At 41.2% G+C, this 22,431-nt stretch overlaps 1 protein-coding gene across 5 annotated transcripts in view; it reads right to left on the bottom strand.

Annotated features, from left to right (window-relative positions):
- The window catches only part of MYOF (myoferlin), a 229,345-nt gene that overhangs the window by 145,894 nt on the left and 61,020 nt on the right, over positions 1-22,431 (bottom strand). For all 5 annotated transcript variants that reach the window (XM_077455200.1, XM_077455202.1, XM_077455203.1 and 2 more), the window contains exons 4-6: positions 15,942-16,050; positions 14,597-14,687; positions 2,801-2,955 (exon numbers count right to left, since the gene is read on the bottom strand). In XM_077455200.1, the coding sequence (XP_077311326.1) occupies positions 2,801-2,955; positions 14,597-14,687; positions 15,942-16,050 (355 nt within the window). The remainder of the gene's footprint in view (positions 1-2,800; positions 2,956-14,596; positions 14,688-15,941; positions 16,051-22,431) is intronic.

Genomic DNA, 22,431 nt, shown 5'->3' with positions numbered 1-22,431 from the left:
AAGAGGACTCTTTATGAATGTCGTCAGCGACAGGGCCATATATTCAGATTACATTATATGGTATTGATTGTAAAGCTGGCGATGGATTGAAATGTGACCAGCTCAGCAGGGACCAGCTGAATTTGCAATCCATCTATAGCTGTTGCGAGAAATCTATCCAAACGATCAACTTATCATGAACGCGCTTATTGGAAAAAACATGTTTTGATAAGCTCTGATCAGTGTATTCTGACAGCAGAGTCCCCACTGTCAGAATACAACACAATGGAGGATTCCACCCCCCATCTACCTCGCTTATGTGAATGGGAGAATACATTCAGTTGGGATTGAAAAAAAAAAAAAAACCTGATCCATGTATTGCCAACTTAAACTTGTACAGCTGCAAAGTTAAAAGTGTCTGTAACTTGAGTTACTTGCTACATTATGGTCAGTTAAACTACTGAAAATGTTTTTCTACATCTGTTCAAAGGGGTACAAAAAATATCTAATTCGGAGTTGCAGTGTGTCTTGTGCACAATTTCTGTGTCATCTCAAAGAGTCTAATTATTCCTAGTTTCTACAAAATTATTCATCTCCATTTTGTGCATAATAAAGGGTGGAAAAAGGAAAACAGGCAAGGCGGACACAACAAAAATGCTGTGTTGTTGGACCACTACTAGAAGTCTAATGCCCCATACACAAAAGCAAACTTGTGTGACCGTGTGTATGCAAGCCAAGCTTGAGCGGAATTCCGTCAGAAAAAAACATCAACGTTTTTTCCGACGGAATTCCGCTCAAGCTTGGCTTGCATACACACAGTCACACAAAAAATTCTCTGAACTTTCAAATGTCAAGAACATGGTGACGTACAACACTACGACGAGCCGAGAAAATTAAGTTCAATGCTTCCTAGCATGCGTTGAATTGTTTCCGAGCATGTGTAGGAATTTTTTGCGCCAGAATTTGTACAGACGATCAAAACTTCCGATCTTTTTCCGACCAAAAAAAAAAAAAACCTGCTCTCAATATTTTGATGGCTGGAATTCTGCCACCAAAAGCTCACATCCAAATTTTGCTGGCAGAATTTCTGATCTGAATTTTTTAGTACTTGCAGGGTCTTTAAAAAAGGGTAAAACATGTTGAAAATGTGCATATATTGGGAGAGATGTACTGAATATAGGTTTCTTTCTCCCTCACATGCACTGCAAATAATACCACATGTTATCCCATCACCCTCTAACCAAAACGAAAAGAACAACCTTTTGGTAAAAAGATTTTGCTTACAGCAAGATGCCCTTAAAGTTGCGATAGGTCTGGTCTACTCTAAGCTATACGAGTGAAAGGCAAGTATAATTATTAGAAGAGGGCTATTCCATTCACACTCAACAACATTACCTCTACCGTTTAAAAGTGAAACTCAACCCAAAGGGGAGGCTCTGCTTGTTTGGCTCCTCCGATTACACATTTGGGGGGGGGGGGGGGGGATTTTGAGAGGTACCAGCTCCCACTTCTGGATGAGTTTGTTGCAGCGGGATCAGCCAGAAGTTTGGCCCCGCTCCTCCTTCTGCCACCGGGCCATTCACAAAGTGCAGCGCGCTTCGCAAATGCTCAGGGGGGAATCGGCTGTAAAGCCGCAAGGCTTCACTGCTGGTTTCCATCAGCCGCACCAGAGAGCCGATTTTAAAAAAACAGCTCGGGTGAAGACACAGCCGGATTAGTGGATAGGCAACTGTCATAATACTAAAAGTTAGTAGCTACAGTATTTGTAGCTGCTGACTTAATTTTTTTCTGAAGAAACCTTGCAAAACGATCTGAACAAATTAATGGGGTGGGCAACTACATGGCAAATGAGGTTCAATGTAGAAAAATGGAAAATAATGCATTTGGGTGGCAAAAATGGGAATGCAATCTACTCACTGGGGGGAGAACCTCTGGGGGAGTCTAGGATGGAAACGGACCTGGGGGTCCTAGTAGATGATAGCAGCAGCTTGGCATTGCATGCCATGGCTGAGCCTAACAAAGCAAACAGAATATTGGCATGCATTAAAAAGGGGATCAACTCCAGAGATAAAGCGATAATTCTCCCTCTCTACAAGACTCTGGTCTGGCCGCACCTGGAATATGCTGTCCAGTTCTGGGCACCAGTCCTCAGGAAGGATGTACTGGAACTGGAGCGAGTACAAAGAAGGGCAACAAAGCTGATAAAGGGTCTGGAGGATATTCGTTATGAGGAAAGGTTGCGAGCACTGAACTTATTCTCTCTGGAGCAGAGACGCTTGAGAGGGGATATAGGATATGATATGATCTGATGAAATACCATACTGGTGACCCCACAATAGGGATAAAACTTTTTCGCAAAAGGGAGTTTAACAAGAATCGTGGCCACTTATTAAAATTAGAAAAAAGAGGTTTAACCCTAAACTACGTAGAGGGTTCTTTACTGTAAGAGCGACAAGGATGTGGAATTTCCTTCCACAGGCGGTGGTCTCAGCGAGGGGCATTGATAGTTTCAAGGAGCTATTAGAACGACCACAACATACAGGGATATACAATGTAATACTGACATATAAGCACACACATAGGTTGGACTTGATGGACTTGTGTCTTTTTTCAGCCTCACCTACTATATAACTATGCAAGTCTGGAGCGCCTCTTTAATCTGAATCATCCCCTTAAAAAGGACACTAATAAAAAAAAAAAAATGAATAATAAAATAAACCCACATAAAAAAAGGAGAATCTGAATGTAGGTTTTTAGAGATGGTGACCTGTTCATTTCCTCATCAAGTATACACATCTTATATGTTCTGCCATGAATTTACCTGGAAGTCTTGAGGTTTGTTTGAAAGAATCCTCCTGGTTTTCTTTCCTTTGGTAAGACGTCGAGCAAGTTGATTTTCTGTCTGACCAGGAACACCTGGCATAAATGGGTTAAATCCTGAGTCGACAACATCTCCATCATCTTCTTCATCATTGTCTGCATGGGGCGATTTGTGAAAATATACACATAGGTTTTTAGAGGATGAAAAAAAAAAAAAAAATTAATAAAAAAAAATTGTATACAGCACCGTCACTTTAAATGTGTAAAACGCTAAACCATCTGTATGCAAATCACATCTAAAACAATTGAACATACATATTGTATTTCTGACCAAAATCTGGCCCTTTGTGTGATGACAAATTACCTATACCACAGAGCTGTCATAAAATAAGACCAAACGAAATCAAATATTATCCAATGCAGTAAATGTCTAAACATAAAACATATATTTCAAAAGTCCATCAAAAACTATATTCTTTCATTATAAAGTGATTCATTGTGCAAAGAACAGCTCTTAGTGCTCCACAAAGTGCTCCATGCAAATGTTGTGCTTCCACACACTCACCAGATCAAATTGACCTTATGCTTGTCAAGCACAAAAGTCTTAGTAAGCTTGGGGAACAACCTCTTGTATACTTCGACAGCGAGGCTCAGCCTTTCTACCTCCGTTCACCTCTGCCGATGCTCACACAGTCGTCATTAATATTTGTGTACCTGCAAAAAGATAATTCTGTCCAGACAGTATCCTGACCAGGTCAGCGACCAAACTTTTCACCACTGCAGTTTGGTCACTAAACTATGCTCATCCTAATTACCATGGCCTACAACATGTTCTTTTGGAATGTCCACCTCCTGTCATTGGCTCTCCACTGGAAATCCTGTCATTTTTAGAGTGTTTCCAAGTCAATATAATTCCTGCAACACAAAGACATTGACCTGATTGTGCTGCCTAGATCAGAAGACGGTCTGGACATTATCTTCTTTTTGCAGGTAGACAAGTATTAAGGACGACTGTGAGCATCGAGAGAGGTGAACCTTGCTGCCAGAGTACACAGGAGGATTGTTCCCGAAGCTTGCTTTGACCTTTATGCTGAACAAGCATAAACCCTGGTTCACATTGATGAGATTGGGCATGTGATTTGACATGTTAAGTTGGCAGCATCCGCATCCCAAAAGTAGTTTCTGTACTACTTTTGGTAATTTTGGGGTGCATATTCCATTGATATCTGAGCAGAAACCCGCACCAATGTCTCTGAAATAGCCCCCGAAAATCGGGACTGACATGCGGGAATGAAATCATGCAAGTTCAGCTGAACTTAAACGATTTAATTCCCGCAGTCCATTTGATCCGATGAGGGTGTGGAAGCACAGCATCGGCACAGAGCACTTTGTGAAGCACCAAGAGCAGTTATATGAGCACAGAGCACTTTCATCTGCACAATGAAGCACTTTATATAATCGGAGGAATATTGTTTTTGGTTGACTTTTGAAATATATGGGACCATTTTATATTTAGATATTTACTGCACTGGATAATATTTTATTTGGCCTGATTTTATGACAGCACTGTGATGTAGGTAGTTTGAGGTTTTAGAGGATGGCCCTCTCTGCAGGCCCAATCTGACCACCCTAGGGGAAGAAATGCCCCATAAATTTAGAACACAACTCTACCAACCTCAGAATCGCCCTGTAATATGCCTGTACCTAGAGAAGACGACCCTTGTTTGCTTAATTCAGTCACACCAACATGGCCTTTATTAGTCAGTCAACTGGACTTGTTCTATAATGTTAAAGCAGTTTTGCCATGAATACAAATAGCTTCCTCAATTTAAGGGGAGAAAGCTACTTGGTAAAATGTTCTCATCATAGAACAAGTAAAGTTGAATGGGACCAAATACTACCGGACAAACTATGACCTGGATAATAACTTTTAAAACCAAGTGTACATGCTTATCTAGCCAACAGACAAGCCTTTGGTCATTTGGATGTTGCCTTACATCAGATCACCTTTGCATACCTATGGCAAGCTATAGAAGATTTATTATGTCTTTACATACATCATAAAGAGCTTATAATGAAGCTGGATAGTGATGCACCGAAATTTCGGCCGCCGAAAGATATCGGCCGAAAATGCCCTTTTCGGCAATTTGCCGAAAGAGAAAAACGTCTGATAATGGAGCCGAAAATGGGGCGTGGCCTGGGTGGGGCTCGGCCCCTGGTGACGCCCATCACGGGGGTGTATAGCGCAGGAGAGCCGCCTCCGCCGCCTGTTTGATCACAGCGCCGGAAACATCACAGCTTTCATTTCAATAGCTGTGTGTTCCCGGCCGCGCGCCGTCACACGCAGCCCCTCCCCCTTGTCCGGGCACTTAGATAGACAGATCATCCGCAGAATCAACCACCTCCTGTACCGTGTCCCCAGTCTCTGACCACCTCCTGTACCGTGTCCCCAGTCTCTGACCACCTCCTGTACCGTGTCCCCAGTCTCTGACCACCTCCTGTACCGTGTCCCCAGTCTCTGACCACCTCCTGTACCGTGTCCCCAGTCTCTGACCACCTCCTGTACCGTGTCCCCAGTCTCTGTCCACCTCCTGTACCGTGTCCCCAGTCTCTGACCACCTCCTGTACCATGTCCCCAGTCTCTGACCACCTCCTGTACCGTGTCCCCAGTCTCTGACCACCTCCTGTACCGTGTCCCCAGTCTCTGACCACCTCCTGTACCGTGTCCCCAGTCTCTGACCACCTCCTGTACCGTGTCCCCAGTCTCTGACCACCTCCTGTACCGTGTCCCCAGTCTCTGACCACCTCCTGTACCGTGTCCCCAGTCTCTGACCACCTCCTGTACCGTGTCCCCAGTCTCTGACCACCTCCTGTACCGTGTCCCCAGTCTCTGTCCACCTCCTGTACCGTGTCCCCTGTCTCTGACCACCTCCTGTACCATGTCCCCAGTCTCTGACCACCTCCTGTACCATGTCCCCAGTCTCTGACCACCTCCTGTACCATGTCCCCAGTCTCTGACCACCTCCTGTACCATGTCCCCAGTCTCTGACCACCTCCTGTACCATGTCCCAAGTCTCTGACCACCTCCTGTACCATGTCCCCAGTCTCTGACCACCTCCTGTACCATGTCCCCAGTCTCTGACCACCTCCTGTACCATGTCCCCAGTCTCTGACCACCTCCTGTACCATGTCCCCAGTCTCTGACCACCTCCTGTATAAAAATATTTTTTAAAAACAGTCATTTTCGGTATCGGTGCTGTTACGGGATCGGTTTCGGTTTTCGGCCTAGTGTATTTTTCATTTTCAGTATCGGCACCAAAAAACCCATTCGGTGCATCCCTAAAGCTGGACCTTGAGTTACAATTGTTAATGTTGCTAGTTTATAATGGGCTGAGGGCTGTGAAGGTAAACACAAAAGGATTCTGTTATTAGTGCCGCCATTTACTTAAGACAAACATTGCAGAAATTAACTCATAACTTTTGTAAAAATAAGAACTGTTTGAACAAGGAAATCCCCAGCTATCTTGGGCTGTGTGTATATGACAGCTATATACACGGCCATTTATGGAGTTCAAAAGCCTAGTAAAGTGACAGTTTAATGTATGGTCACATATTTTCAAACTACACCCAGACATGCATGGTTAACAGGAAGTGAACACTGGTAATCCATGTGCAGCGCCAACAAGAAGAACAGGTTCAGAAAAACTGCAAACAAAGGATTTGTTTCACCTTATACAAGCTCTATAGCCTCTGATCGGCAAACATGACTAATAGGTTATAAAGGAAAAAAGAAAGTGTACAGTGCAGGAGGAGTTATTATATGACGTAGGCGCTAACCACACTAAGCGTCTGGAAATATTCCTCTCAAAGTTTAGCTGAAAATGGAAATCACTTTATATGCATGGCAGGTAGCACATGTCCTGAACCTAAAGTTCTTCAAAGTGGTCCTTCATTAGTCCTTGAATATAAAATGGTCTGAATAAACGTCTGTTATTTTATAGCAATCAGCTATAACTATTCTTAAAATGCTATTTTTTTTAGTATGGACTGGCATCTGTGACTTGCTGAGTAATAAAGACAGTTCTACTGTGCAATTAGAACAGTGGTTTCCAGCTGATGTTTACCTTAACAATAGAATATGCCTTCCAGATCCCTCTACAGAATTACAGATGGAATAATTAGCATGAATATTATAGGATATTAATATAATTCTAATTGCTTCACTTAAAAATGTAATAAATGGGGATAAATGTAGCGTTATTCCCGCAGGAGCCACTTGGTAACTTGGGTTCTCTGGTCTGCACCTCGACTACAAGAAAAACCTCTGCCCTTCTTCAGGAAAGTCAGGAATAACCGGAGCATACAAGCATTAACTGCAATGTGAATAATAATGCTTTAACTAGTCTAGAGTGGGCTCTAGAATTGCTAGAATATGGTGCAATGTCCCCTGAGAAGTACCTCTTAGCATAAATAGGTGAAGGTCTCTGTATAGCAGTTTTAACAGGACAGTCTTTAGTTCTAACTCTTCAACCAGCTAGTGTTGGGGCTCAGCTGCAGCGTTGGTGCACATGAGACTAATTCCAGTCACTATAATTTAAACAATTTGAGCTGTGTCCCTATTGATTACACTCTCTATTTTATTCCTGGATGGAGCTTTCCTCCTCTGACTATATGCCATGTACCTTTTACTCTAATAAAATGTATGAACAAGAGAATAGTCCCAGTCAAGCCTGCAGGCAGCCATAAAGCTACTACATGGCTGTATAATCAGTTCCTAAAGGGCTCAATCTCTCTAGCAGCAGATAGTAAATCCCCACATAAGCAGCTTACTAATCGCATTGGTATTTGCAGCTTGTCATCCAATCACACACAGCGATTAGTCCACTCTCTGGCTGTCGGCGCATCCCCCTAATTCAGTGCTGTAAATCCTGCTCAGATTGCCGATATGCAGCAGTGATTGTGCACACTGGCGCCCTCTCTGGTCTCACTCACAGCAAGAGGAAGCCGTGTCCTGTGCAGCCTGAGAAAATGCCTCACTTTCCCTTCCTCCTGGCAATCTCCTGGGAAATACATTTAAAAGACCTAGATTACAGTACAGTCGGTCAGCTCTGGATTACAACTCCCACAGTGCAGTGCTTCCTGACACAGTCTATTGAGCATTTCCTGCTCAGCAACTTTGCACCACTGGGCAGCAGCTACAGACAGCGTTTTCTCAATCTCCGTTCTTAGCCAAGCATCTGGTTACAATAAAAACTTGGAAGATGTGCAATGGTACCTAACCACTTAAGCTCTGGAGTCACTTGAGCTTCTTCATAAAATTTAGACCAAAGTGTACTTTGCTACTTGTCTTTAGTGTTATATATATTTTTTTTTTAATTGGTTTGTGCGAAAGTTAGTGTCTACAAGACATGGTGTGTGTGTGTGTGTGTGTGTGTGTGTGTGTGTATATATAAAAAATGTATCAATCCTGATCTACTGGATGGTCTATCTAATTTCTGGAGGCCCTTAAAATGCCAGGACTGTACAAAATAGCCCCAAAATTACCCTTTTTTGGGAAGTAGACAGTCCAAGGTATTTAGTAAGAACATTGTGATTTTACTGAAGTTACAATTTTTTGTCACTTTTTTGGAAAAGTAAATACTTTTTTTCTTTTTTAACGTACTGTCACCAGTGCAGAACAGCATCATCATATGACTGGCATGGCAGTGATCAGGAATACTAACTGGTGACAGTATGTGTAAAAAATAAATAAAATGGATTTTATTTTCAATGTTGTTAATACAGTGATGATCATTGCATAAGCAATAGTTTTAGCTATCGCAAACGGGATTCCCATTCAAGAACAGCTTGCTTATGGTTGTGATTCACATGTGATTGACTACAGCTAATCACATCGTGCACGTAGCCAGGTAGCAGGTGATTGCTATGGGCCAATCAAAAAAACACAACAGTAAGCAAGTTTTTCATTAAAATAAAAATCACAACAGGTTGTTTACATTATCATCATGTGATCACTATGACCAATCATACCGATCACATGATACCCAGTTACCAGTAAACGCAATGTGCGGTGGACACCGAATGACCATGCAGTAGAGAAGCATATTATATATATATATATATATATATATATATATATACACACACACACACACACACACACACACACACATATATATACATACATACATTTTATGCGTGTGGGACTAAGCCTGCAGTTGCTGCCCCGCCACAGCAAATGTACCGTGGTGGGGTAAGTGGTTAAAGACTGGCCTGGGATGAAAAAGGAACATATAAAAACATAAGCCTTCCAGAAACTAGCTTCTAGAAATTCTTCCTGGAGCCAGGAAGGATGTTTCAGTAAGGCATCACAAGGCCTCAGGCACACTGGTGGGGTTCCAACTCAGCTTGAAAACACTAGTATAAAATGATCAAGTTCAGGAAGGGATTTAACATACTTCCAGAAGCTTTCCTGCAGCCAATAAAATTGCTCTTCAGTGGGGATGAGGTTCAGATTTGCCTATAGGTTAATTTGGTTCATTTGCAGGATTCCAATTAGGAAAAATTTGCCCAGGTGCATTTTTTGAATGCTCATAATACTGTACACCATGGAAGGGGATCTCCAGCTTTTAGTGAAGTTCAAATAGTTTGCTTTGTCCAAACAAACTATGGTCTTCAATACTTGAGATGCCTGCTGTGAGCACTGTATAAAAAAAAAAAAAAAGTTTTGGCATGATCAGTCATAATTTTCAATATCAATGCAAAAACGTCACAATTTTTGCCAAGGTATGCAAGCATTTGAGCACAACTAATATTTATTAGTAATTTTTGGAGTATTTTGGGATCCACTATTCCTGCACAGCCAGGCAACACCTTCAATTCTCATTCAGAGACAGGGAAACCGTCCAAGAACTTGTTTTTGTTGTTTTTGTTGTTTTTTGGGGGAGAACAAGTTGGATAGGGTATGGGGTTTATGTGATGCCTGATTTGACTTAAATGAGAACTTCCTTCTCTATGAAATTAAGAACAATTAACAAATACTTGACTGTAGTCCCTCTGAAGAAGCAACAGTCTCTATGGATTTGGCAAAAAAAAAAAAAACCTTTATGGGAGCTCTGTGTCCCCAGAGTAGAATCTTAGCAAAGTCTCCACTTGTAGGAGCAATATGTCGCCTCTTAAAAACACCAGCCCACCTGGTTGCTTAGTGAAATGTCCCAGGACAAGAGATTGGGTCACAGCTTGTTGACACAGTCCCAAAAAATCTTGTTTGATATACAGTAACATCTGGCAGCTTTAATCCTGGGAATGTAGAGGTACTCACACTAACCCTGGAAATCCAACTGCCCCAGAAGGGAGAACTGTTCAGGCCTCCTGCTGTACAAATGCTTCTTCACAAGGCAGGGTGTCTCCCAACTGAGACCATGTGATAATTGATATCCCTCTGTTCTCCATCTCCCAGCCTGGAGGCAGAGCCCCCCCCCCTCCCCCAAATCAGAGTCTCCTCCAAGGTCACACGACACAGCTCCCCTCTCCCATCTTACACCTGACTCCCCTGCTGGTCAGGCTCCACAATATTTAGGGGCTGATCCAGGCATCGAGGCCTGGTCTCCTGCCTGGGGATTGGCCAGATTCCCATAAATATGCAGATTAGCACCTCCTGGCATCCTCCCAATAGCTTCATAGTTAGGTTGAATAAAGGCACCAGTCCATCCAGTTCAACCTGAGTGAGTGTCTACAATTGTCCCTATCCCTGTACATTTCACACTCACGTTGGTCCCTACCCTCATGGATCCCACAATTCAAGGTGCCCATTCATATACAAGGGCCAATTTTGGACAGAAGCCAATTAACCTACCTGCATGTCTTTGGATTGTGAAAGAAAACCAGAGTACCCAGAGGAAACCCATGCAGGCACAGGGAGAACATGCAAACTCCAGGCAGGCAGTGTTGAGGTTGGGATTTGAACCAGCGACTTTCTTCTTGCTAGGTGAGAGTGCTACCCACTACACCACTGTGCTGCCCAAACTTCTCCAAGTTTCTGGAACCAGGGATAGGTACCAGAGGCCTAACCCTTAGAGCCCCGACCTATAGTAACCTGACCCATTACAGGCTCACACAACTACCATAAGTCACAAAAACACATTTACCTACACTAGTCTAGCACTAAAGGGTGCCACATATAGTTGAGTGCATTAGTGTAGTATCAGCCAGGTAGGTGGCACATAATAGTGTAGCAGCGTCCAGTGCAAGTTTGTGTTGGTGCAGCAGTGGCCAGAATAGTATGCATCAGTGCTGCGGCACTCAGCAGTGTAGTGCACAGAAATGCAGTGGCACCCAGTGTGGTAGTGTGCATGGGTGCAGTGGCACCCAGCAGTGTAATGCACAATGATGCAATGGCAGCCAGCGAGCATTGATGCAAAGCATACTGAGAATACATGCAAAGCCTACTGAAAATCCTTGCAATGGCAAGCAGCAGTGTACTGAGCATCCAAGCAATAGTGGGCAGCATGGTAGTTCGCATCAGTGTAGTGGCAGCCGGTGAAATAATGCAAATGTGCCAATGTTCTCAAACAGGTCAATTCTAGAATTGATATTAACAATGGGTCCCCTGGAGGTGATGTCTTTGCAGGCAGTGTTTGTGTAAATGTGCACGGTTAAGGTTTTTGCAACAATGTCATCTGTCTTTATGTTGTCAAGGTCAAAATCTCCATATATAACCTGTATCCTTATATACATACAAGTGTTGAAGAATCACAAGACTCCCTGCACACTATACCGATGCCCAGAGAGAGGGAGAACGGTGCTAGGTCTCGCTCTTAATTTCAAGGTTCTGTCTTTAAATGTACATATGATATCCACCACGGAAGATGGGATGCCCTCCCAATGCCCTTGGTATGTGTACAGTTCCAGAAACAATGGAGCAGAGGTCTCAGAGCCCCCTCTTGCAGTTTTAACTGTGCAAGATTTACCAAAATCTGAAATATTAATTTTCGGATAGACTGATTAGTCAAGTAATGAAAAGAATACATGGCCTTTCCATCAGAAAGATGAAAACCGAGTTAACTGAAAAATCATCAACATCATACAGCTGCAGTAATGTACAGGAAAGTGTTTTGTCACGTCTCAAGTATTTCCCCTCTAGATTATAGAATAACTTTACAATGGCAGGAAAAGGTTGCTAGGATGCTTGAATGCTCCATAATTAAAAAACACAACTTTTAAATGAAGGTGTAGAGGTTGCTGATTGCATAGGAAAATTGTTATCACAATGGAAAACACTATGCAGATTTCCTGCCTGTGCATAAGCCTCCCTCACCACCCGCTGATTACTCACACTGTATATAAATGGACTGTTGCAATGAAACAGATGAAATTGTTAGATGGCAACATTCATTGCTGAATTGGTATATTTAAAAGGAGAGATGTCAACAGTACTCAATGCAATGCTCTTAACTGGAAAAAATAAAATAAAAAATCTACCCAATGTGTTTTCATGAAAACATAACTCATACTTCTTATATTTTCTTGGCATATCATGAGCAGCACTGAGCCAAGCAAGTATGGCTCCTTCCTCTTATATATCATATAAAATGGGGAATCCAAAGGCTAGTATGAGACATCTCAAAACAAAACTGCCAGTGAATGGTCTTTGCTAAAAGGTATTCGTATCGGGTAACCGCAACTTTATTAAAAATTTAGATGCATCATCTTCATGCTAATCAAGAAAATAAAAATCCATTGACAGTTTACAACAGATTAATGGCCTGTGCCGATAAACCTTCATTCGCATAGAATGAGTTTTACAACTGCATACAAGCCCATGGGATTGCAAAACCCACTTGAAGCAGGTGAAATGCAAGTCAGAATGCCAAACTATCTCAGAAGCACCTCAAACTAATGCAAATCGACACTAGCCCAAAGCCAAGTCACCACAGTTCCTCATTTTCATTCAGCCACTAGGAGCGAAGGGAGCTAGCCCTGTGTGAACAAATGTGACAGCTCTAGGCCCCTTGAAATGCCAATCAAGTGGTACCAGCACCATCAAGCGGGATGAACGAGAGTCACATCCTCCCACATTCACATAAGTTTCAGGTATGCCACTTCCCTCCAAATGGCCAAACAGAGTGAGCAAGAAACAAAGGGAGGCAAGAATAAGCTGCTGGTACCACTGCAATTGCAGTGAACCTATGAATTTATCTTGCATAGGAAAAAGAACAGGTTCACTGTATATGGGACACAGTCACAAATTGTTTCAATGCAAGAGGGTACATATTTAACTTACCTGTTGCCCTCACTACTCAATGCTGCTCCATAGCAGCGAACCCTATAGTCAGGGACGGTGCTACCACTAGGCAAACTAGGCAGCTGCCTAGGGCACCCTGCTGCCTAGGGCGCTCGGCCACTGGTCTTCCTACTCTCTTCTCTCTACAGCAAGCAACCAAGTCTCAGCATCTGTAGGCGGCCGCCGCTCTGTTCGCACATATAGTGTTATGTTAGAGGTGGTGAAGGACTGTGTCCTGACTCCTGAATGAATGGAAGCAAGCAAACATTCATTCATAGGAACTGGTAGGCTCCAATGATGGGCAATGGTAGGCTGCATTTGATGGGTGCTTCATTAAAAAGGTGGAGTATACATGGGCAGGGCAAAGGGGGTGGCAAAATGAGGTTTCGCCTAGGGTGTCAAAAATCCTTGCACCAGCCCTGCCTATAGTCCATGAGTAAACCAACAGTTCCCAAATGGTCTGTCTTGTTTCTGGGTCCACCCTGTGCCTCGCTGGTTTCTGCCTCAGAGGTAATGTCGCCTCTGTATACCACAGTGCGGAGAGGTTGGAGGAACCATGCTTAAGTATGTATCCTCTTACTCACAGGTATAAAAGCTTGGATTAAAACATATTAGGATGTGAGAGGGTCTCTTTAGGCTCTATACATAAAATACTGTATATTAGCCTGTCCTTCAAGTGGACATTTTTCTAACACAAATGCAAAAGTTTAGCTTTCATACTGGAGCGTTTTGCAGGCACTATAGCGTTAAAAACAGCGCCTGCAAACCGCCCCAAAACAGCTGCTCCATTGTCTCCAGTCTGAAAGCCTGAGGGTTTTCACATTGGAGCGGTGTGGCGGCAGGGCGGCAGAAAAAGTCCTGCCAGCAGCTTATTTGGAGCTTTGAACTTACCACTGCTCCCCATTGAAATCATGAGGCAGTGCTGCGATACTGCCAGCAAAACGCAGCTCCCGTGGCTTTTTTGCGTGCAGATTTAACCCATTTTCGGCCGCTAGCGGGGGGTTAAAACCGCCCCGCTAGCAGCCGAAAAATGCCCCGGCTCGGTATAAAAGGGGTCCAAGTGTATGACACTGGAAATACCACCTGAACTGCACTGAAAATCATACCAAACTCTTTTTAAAATCACAATGCGGCCAGCCTGCACCTATATGAACTGGCTCCATAGAAAGCCAGCTTGGTTCACATGTCATGCGAATCGGATGTGGCTCAAAACACATCCAAATTTGTTGTAATAATTTTTTGTTAGTCTAAAATAAAATGTCACATGACACTAAAATCATGCATCAGTAAAATCAGTACTGGTGAGTACTTAGTACCCGTACTCAGTCTTAAAAAACGGTAAACCCACTACTCACTTTGAAGGTTTCCCAATATATTATGAGAAGAAAATATGCCACACCAACATCCATGCATCATGCTCAATAAAAATAGTGAACCATATACTAATACAATAAAAGTGTCCCATTCATTTCATACAGGTGAGCTACTAAAGAATTCTACACACAGGTCACTTACCTCCATCTGTTTGCACATTTGTTCCTCCTGGGTCACTTTGATTTGTAGGGGATACAGGTGACTCATAGGACACCATCAAATCAATAGTGGACTATGAAAGAGAATGAAAATTGAATAGAGGAGATGCTACACTGATTACGTTAATTATAAATCATTTATTAAGCTAAAATCATCAGCAGCAGTGAGTACGCTGCTATAAGTAGTTATCTCTACTAGATTGAATAGTTAAGACAGTATACTGGTTTCAAGAGTATAATAAATAAAATGATATAATATATATTCCATGTGATCATTTGGACCACAAGAAAAGTACTCAGCACGGTACTTTTTTGTAGAAAAAGAAAAAAAGAAAGAAAAAAAGAAAGAAAAAAGAAAAAAAGAAAGAAAAAAGAAAAAAAGAAAGAAAAAAGAAAAAAAGAAAGAAAAAAGAAAAAAAGAAAGAAAAAAGAAAAAAAGAAAGAAAAAAGAAAAAAAGAAAGAAAAAAGAAAAAAAAGAAAGAAAAAAGAAAAAAAGAAAAAAGAAAAAAAGAAAGAAAAAAGAAAAAAAGAAAGAAAAAAGAAAAAAAGAAAGAAAAAAGAAAAAAAGAAAGAAAAAAGAAAAAAAGAAAGAAAAAAGAAAAAAAGAAAGAAGAAAAAAGAAAAAAAGAAAGAAGAAAAAAGAAAAAAAGAAAAAAAGAAAAAAGAAAAAAGAAAGAAGAAAGAAGAAAGAAGAAAGAAGAAAGAAGAAAGAAGAAAGAAGAAAGAAGAAAGAAGAAAGAAGAAAGAAGAAAGAAGAAAGAAGAAAGAAGAAAGAAGAAAGAAGAAAGAAGAAAGAAGAAAGAAGAAAGAAGAAAGAAGAAAGAAGAAAGAAGAAAGAAGAAAGAAGAAAGAAGAAAGAAGAAAGAAGAAAGAAGAAAGAAGAAAGAAGAAGAAAGAAGAAAGAAGAAAGAAGAAAGAAGAAAGAAGAAAGAAGAAAGAAGAAAGAAGAAAGAAGAAAGAAGAAAGAAGAAGAAAGAAGAAAGAAGAAAGAAAGAAGAAAGAAGAAGAAAGAAGAAAGAAGAAGAAGAAGAACACACAACCTTACCAAGATGCCCTTGTTATGATTGTTAGATCTTAAGCATGACATGTCCTCTATACAGCTCCTGCTCCACCTCAATGGGACTGCTCCCACATGACACATTGTACCCCATATGTTATTCTGGTATTTTGGTAATGTACTAGTTAAATCCAATTAGATTTTTTTTTCAATGTGGTCTGGCTATGTCAGATTCTATACTATTGTCATTATGTGCACTTTCACTTCTTGTGTATACTCAAAATAAACTTTTATTCTTTAAAGAAAAAGAATAAAGGCTGCAATACTTACACCAATGGGTTGTCCTTTCTCACTCATTAGAGCTACGCCTTTAAATGGAAGAGATCGAATCTGCCCTCCTGCAAGTTCTTTAAGAGATAAAATTGTACTTCCAATGAATCTGATAAAAAAATAAAATAAAAAAAATAAAAAAAAAAAGTAAGTAATCACCCTAAATACATTATACTAAAACCAAGTACCAAAGTTTAACAAATCACACATTAGACATATTCAATAAAACAGTAGACTGAGCAACAAGGATGTAAAAAAAAAAAAAAATAAATAAAAAAAATAAAAAAAATAAGAAGTAGTAACCCATAGCAGCCAATCAAATCACCGACTGTAAAACTACAAAACCTTAAAAACGTAAGGCATTGTGCACACAGCCAGTGAGAGGCCTATAAATGCACTCATGTAAATCTCCTGTCACACTCTCCACGCATACAGGGGATGCTTGGCTTGATAAAAAAGGAAAGCCAACCACTGCTTGTATGTTTTTAGCCACACAGTGACCTTATGCCACGTACACACGACCGGACTTTCTGACAGAAAAGGTCAGGCGGAATCATTTCAATCGGATATTCCGATCATGTGTTTTTTTTTTTTTTAAATCTAACGGACCTAGAAATAGGATATTCGGATATTCCGATCATGTGTTTTTTTTTTTTTTTAAATCTAACGGACCTAGAAATAGGAATGGATTCCATTGGAAAGACTTAAAAAACATGTTCTATTGGGAAAACCGTTCTTCTGTATGCTATTCCGACAGACTAAAGATGATGCAAGGGCAGCTATTGAGCTTGCCTTTTCCAGTCCCATTGTACGTCACAGCGTTCTAAACGAACGGACTTTGGTGTGATGGTGTATAGGCAAGTCTGTTTCAGCAAAACTCCGCCAGAAAGACCGTCAGTTTATTCTGATGGAAAAACTGGTTGTGTGTATGCGGCATTAAAGTATTTGTCTGCCAGGAAAAGGAGCTTTTCAATTCATCTGTGTAGCAACTCACAGCAACCAACTGGAATTCAAGAACAATATTCTAGAGCAAAATTAATCCTAAAAAAGGTGACCTCAGTATTGCAATTTTCGCCAGCAAGATTATTGAAATTAGGTCAACCACTCCATATTGGTGTGGTCCTTTGCAATGTTAAAATTTAAAGTGATATTTAAACCTCTGTTTTATTAAGCACTTTCAGCAGTTGATTTAATCACAGAGTATGCAGCTTCCCCATCTTTTAAACCTTGCTTTGCCATTTTACAGTTTAAACTGGCGCCATGGTCTCGGCCTCTGGTTTCCTATTTCAGGGCGACTCTTTTCACTTGCAGCATCCTATGGAGTCCCTTAGCATACAGAGACTAGGAGTTGTCTCTCCCTACACTCTGTGCATCAATGGGAACACCTGGCCCCTTTGCCTAATGCCTGGTACACACTACGACATTATTGGACGAATGATCGTCTGTTTTTTTTGTATGCTTGCCAATCTCAGATAGAAAATAAAGAGGTTAATAAGGTTATGGAAATTCTCAAACAACAGAATAAAAATTCAGAAGTGATGTAATGTATTGCATTTTCAGACGACAACTGTACTAAATGAAAATCATACGAAAAGGATTTTTGCGCTTGCCCCATGGAATCATTTTGGATTGTTGCGATTGGCTCTCGAAAACAGTACATGAACGATCAGATAATCGTATGATTGCTTCGAAAGCAGTATTTTTCATATGATTTTCTTATGCGTCTGGGCCTGGCAATGCTTGGTTCTCTCCTGTACCTTCTCCACGCTAACAATTTGTCTGGAGACTGAACAGTCCACTGTAAACTCTTTCCTGCGAAGACCAGAAGTAGAGTCAAGCAGCAGTGAGAGAGGGGAGCCATCAGAATTAATTTGTAAGCTGCAAGTGCTGGGGAAAGAAGAAGTTTAACCAATTGCCAACCAGCGTCATTAGTACAGTAACAGTGCATATTTTTAGCACTGATCACTAATAATGTCACTAATTCCCCAAAAAGTGTCAGGTGTCCATTGTAATGTCACAGTCCCAAAAAAAAAAAAAAAAATGATCGCCACCATTACTAGTAAAAATAATGCCAAAAAAAAAAAAAAATTTACATTTTGTAAATGCGATAACTTTTCCATAAACTAATCAATATATGCTTATTGTGTTTTTTATCAAAAATACGTAGCAGAATAGATATTGGCTTAAATTGATGAAGAAATTCGTTTTAGATTTTTTTTTATTGGATTTGTTTTATAGCAGAACGAGGATTGTTTTTTTTCTTTTTTTCAAAATTGTCAGACTTTTCTCAATTATAGTATAGCGCATAAATAAAAACCCTAGGGGGTGATCAAATAACACCAATTTGTGTGGGGGGGGGGGGGGGAGGGAACAAAATAAAAATATAACATTTTATTTGGGTACAGCATTGCACGACCACGCAATTGACAGTTAAAATAATGAAGCACCGTATCGCAAAAAATGGCCTGGTCGTGGGGGGGTTAACCTTCCGGGGCTGAAGTGGTTAACAGATTTTACTGGGAAATATTTATTTCATTGTGATCAGTGTGTTAAACTAGAAAAGCCGAATGTTCAATACTACTGTAAGAATTTTCCATCTTTCCCTTGAACTACCAAATATAAGTCTGGACAGCTAAAGCAATTGGATCCGGCTTGAGCTGGACACGGCTATTGTTCGCTTTGATTGCAGCCAGTGCATGTCTAGAGAGTCAGAATATATCTGCAGTGCAATGTCAACACACACTGCTACCTAAAGCCCATGGTCATCTCCCCTCCCCTGAATCTGAGGCTTATGACCATATTTTACTTTTTGAAGATAAATTACAACATTCTGCCACGCCAACTAAAAAATGGCTTTTTAAAAACAATCTTGGCCCACAAATGAAATAGTTTTCTGCTAAGATACCGTTCAGGCACTACGGAGAATGAGCTCACATGATGAATTATGAAGTATGCAGTCAACGCCAAACTTTATCCTTCCCTGCAGGACTTAAGAATTTAGCAAGAGTGGCAAAAGACTGAGCAATTGGGAAATGGGTGGTTTGTTCTTAATATAACAGTTAAACAGTGGTTCCCGCATGCATGAACACCAAGCCAATGGAAAAGTTAAAGTCAAAAAAAAAAAAAAAAAAAAAAAAAAGTGCAGTCTGAACAGATGCCAAGTACTTGCTGGAGCAAGTTAAATTTTCTTTGGAAAGCAGTCTGGGAAGTCAGCCAGAATAACCAACAGGAGACATATGAAATATGGAGATCCCTGGAGCAGAACAAGGAGGACACGCCTCGGTGTAACGGGACGAAAGCAAGGAAGAAGTAAGCTAGAAGAAAGTCTCCTCCACACAAGCACTAGCACATGCTGAAGTCAAGATCAACATAACTTGGGGTCAGCAAGATAAAGAAAGTTCTCCGTCTGCAAGTCTCTAAATGTTACAGGAGAACTACACCAGCATTACGCAGGCACAAAGCTGTACAAATGTCAAAAGAAAAATATTAGAGCACTTAAAATAGAATTTTTTGCTTTCATTTGACCTGATATAGATTTTTTTTTGGGCCAAGCCGACTGCATAGTAATGTGATGGAAAAAGTTAATTTGAGCCAAATTGGCCCAAAGGAACCACTTAAAGTCAAATGAAAGCTGGAATTTGACGTTAAACCGCGAGGGGTGTTTAGAGTAACATTACCAGATTTTTAAAATGAAATCTGTGGACACCCTACAGCAGTGTGTGGTAGGGGTGGGAATAATAATAATGGCATGTGAAGCATAATCCATATTCTTACCACCTGCAGCAAAGTCTGCACAAGCCAAGAGGGGAGTAACGGATAAGGCCATGTAATATTGGCATGTGATATCACCCCTCCCTCCTCCAGCTCCAGGACAAGCGCAGAACTGTTGCTAAAATGGATGACCATGCAGCTGCTCCAATGGGAAAGAAAGCAGGGACCAGTGGAGGAACTACCAGGGTCCTAAATGTTGCACTTGTGACCAGGCCATGGCATTCTGCCCATGTAGGGGGGGGGCACAATGTACTGTGTCCCTGTCACATTGTTTCACTGGGGAAAGTAAACTCAGAGGATCCAGCCGTTTCGGGTCGGAGGCCATAGTCTTTTCCTGCAGACAGGACGGGGGCACTGTGGTAGGGGGATGGACTACAATTCCCTTGAGGACTGGTGTTGGTGTACAGTCATGGCATGCAATGTAGGTTGCGTGAAGAGAAACCTTTGGGAGGAGTTCAGGAAGTGCAAAAGACCTGTGGGCAGAGGTGTAGCCAGCAGAAGGAGACTTCTATAATGTTCAATGGAGCGGAGACTCTGCATAAAAGTTGACCTTCCTAAGGACTACAGAAGATATACATCAGTGGTCTCCAAACTGTGGCCCGGGGGCCAGATGCAGCCTTTTGCATGATTTTATCCGGCCCTTGGTGCACTATTTAATCCACTGATACCAACAATGGGGCTTAATTCCTCCCAATGATGGGGCACAAGTCCTCCCAATGACACCAACAATGGAGCCTAATAACACCAATGATGGGGTACAGATCCTCCCACTGACATCAATAATGGGGCATTATTTTTCCCCACTGATGCTGGGACGTTTTCTACTCCCAATGGCCACAGTCCGGCCCCTTTAAAGTCTGAAGGACAGTAAACTGGCCCTTTGCTTAGAAAGTTTGAAAACCCCCGATATACATGATAAATTACAGGTGACAATATAAACAGCCTAACACACAAACAATGCAAGCCAGGGGCAGCAGTGCTTTCTGTAGAAAGGAGTAAACTGTCACAGATGACAGATGTCACACATACAGATATAAGAAAAGATGGTCCATCAGTGGAGATCTCAGAAGTGATCACTCTCCAATGCAATGGACCCATCTACAAAATCAGAATCGCATGTCAATTGTTCCTGTTCACACTTTTACACTCAAAGTACATGAGCTTTTGTTGAGTGTATTCAAGTGTTTTTGGCTCCATAGACATCATTAGAAGCCTATGTGTCTGAAGAACTCATCTAGAACTGCTCTACTCCCCTTGCCCAGTCCAGGAAACAGAGCTCATGTGTTTTTTCACATCCAGTATTTTTACAGTACTGATTGGTTAGGTCAAGCTATTCACAGTACATAGGAGCCTTCACACCTGTCCTTGCCCTTTAAGAGGCCCAATTCCTCTTCCTTGTAATCACTTTTTATACCAAGTTTGCCTTTTGTGTGTCTGTGTTGCAGGAAGGAATCTTAAGCACCTTGAAGAATCCCCAGAGAAACACCAACAATCCATGTAAACTTTGCCTCTGGTGGAATATAAATATGGAACCCTGAGCTGCCAACCAGTGTTTCTTGCCAATACATTTAAAGCTGAAGTTGAATCTGCTTATATTTTGCCTTTTCTGGTTTCCTCCTTTCCCCTCATCAACACATTACGACTTTTTTTTATTTTATTTTTTCTTTTTTTTTTTTAAAAGCCCATTTTTCATTACACACCTTATTTCAGACCCAGTGAGATAATTACTGGGTCTATGCGTTTCTCTATGCCGTGCATACAGATCTTGGCTGCTGGGAATATGTACACAGCATATTGAGAATAATTATATATATATATATATATATATATATATATATATATATATATATATATATATATATATATATATATATAATTTGATGGGTGGATGTAAGCCTGAAGGGGTCATTTATTTATAGACAGGACTACATTTGCACTGTCAAGAAACAGCAGGTGCCGCCATCCAAGTGTAGATTTATTTGAAATAAAAAAATAAAAAATAAAAAAAAAGTTGTTAGAAATGAACACATTGTATAAGTGCAATTTTAACTTTTTATTTTTTCAAATAAAGCTACACAAAGCTATAGATGGCAGTGCAGGAGTAACTGCAGCCATTTCAATTGGACATGTTTAAATTTGGAACTTTGCACACATACTTTTACTATGCCAAACACACCTTGAGTATTTGCGACACTCCACTCCCCCACTAACCTTAGCACCATATAGTTTCTTTTTGTGCATTTGAGCCTGTCCTAGAAAAATTCCCATAATTGATACACTGCGAGAAAGAATCCAATGCATTAAAAGCATAAGCCAGGAACAGCAGAGCTGGGGAAGAAAAGTCTATATCAGGAGCAAGTGAAGTTCAGCCCTCCATCTGTTGTGAAACAAGTCTCAAGAGGCATGCAAGACCCTGACTGCCACAAGTATGACTCCCAGAGGCAGATGCAGGATGGGATTTCAAAGAGGGATTCCACTGGAAAAAAAATTATTAAAAGCCAGCAGCTATAAATACTACAGCTGCTGACTTTTAATAAATGGACACTCACCTGTCCCAGGATCCAGTGATGTGGGCAGCCTAGGCCGATCGATCGCTCGGCTCTCGGCTGCTGCCGCCATTCTCGGTGAAGGGATCAGGAAGTGAAACATTGTGGTTTCACTTCCCGGGTCCCTACTGCGCATGCGCGAGTCACGCAGCGCAATTGGAATGGTCTACGCT

The sequence above is a fragment of the Lithobates pipiens genome, unplaced genomic scaffold (assembly GCF_037356315.1).
Source record: "Lithobates pipiens isolate NorthernLeopardFrog02 unplaced genomic scaffold, aLitPip1_a1.2 Scaffold_25, whole genome shotgun sequence".
Classification (NCBI taxonomy): Eukaryota; Metazoa; Chordata; class Amphibia; order Anura; family Ranidae; genus Lithobates; species Lithobates pipiens.
The sequence above is the reverse complement of the archived record's forward strand: the minus strand, read 5'-3'. Positions and strand labels throughout refer to the sequence as shown.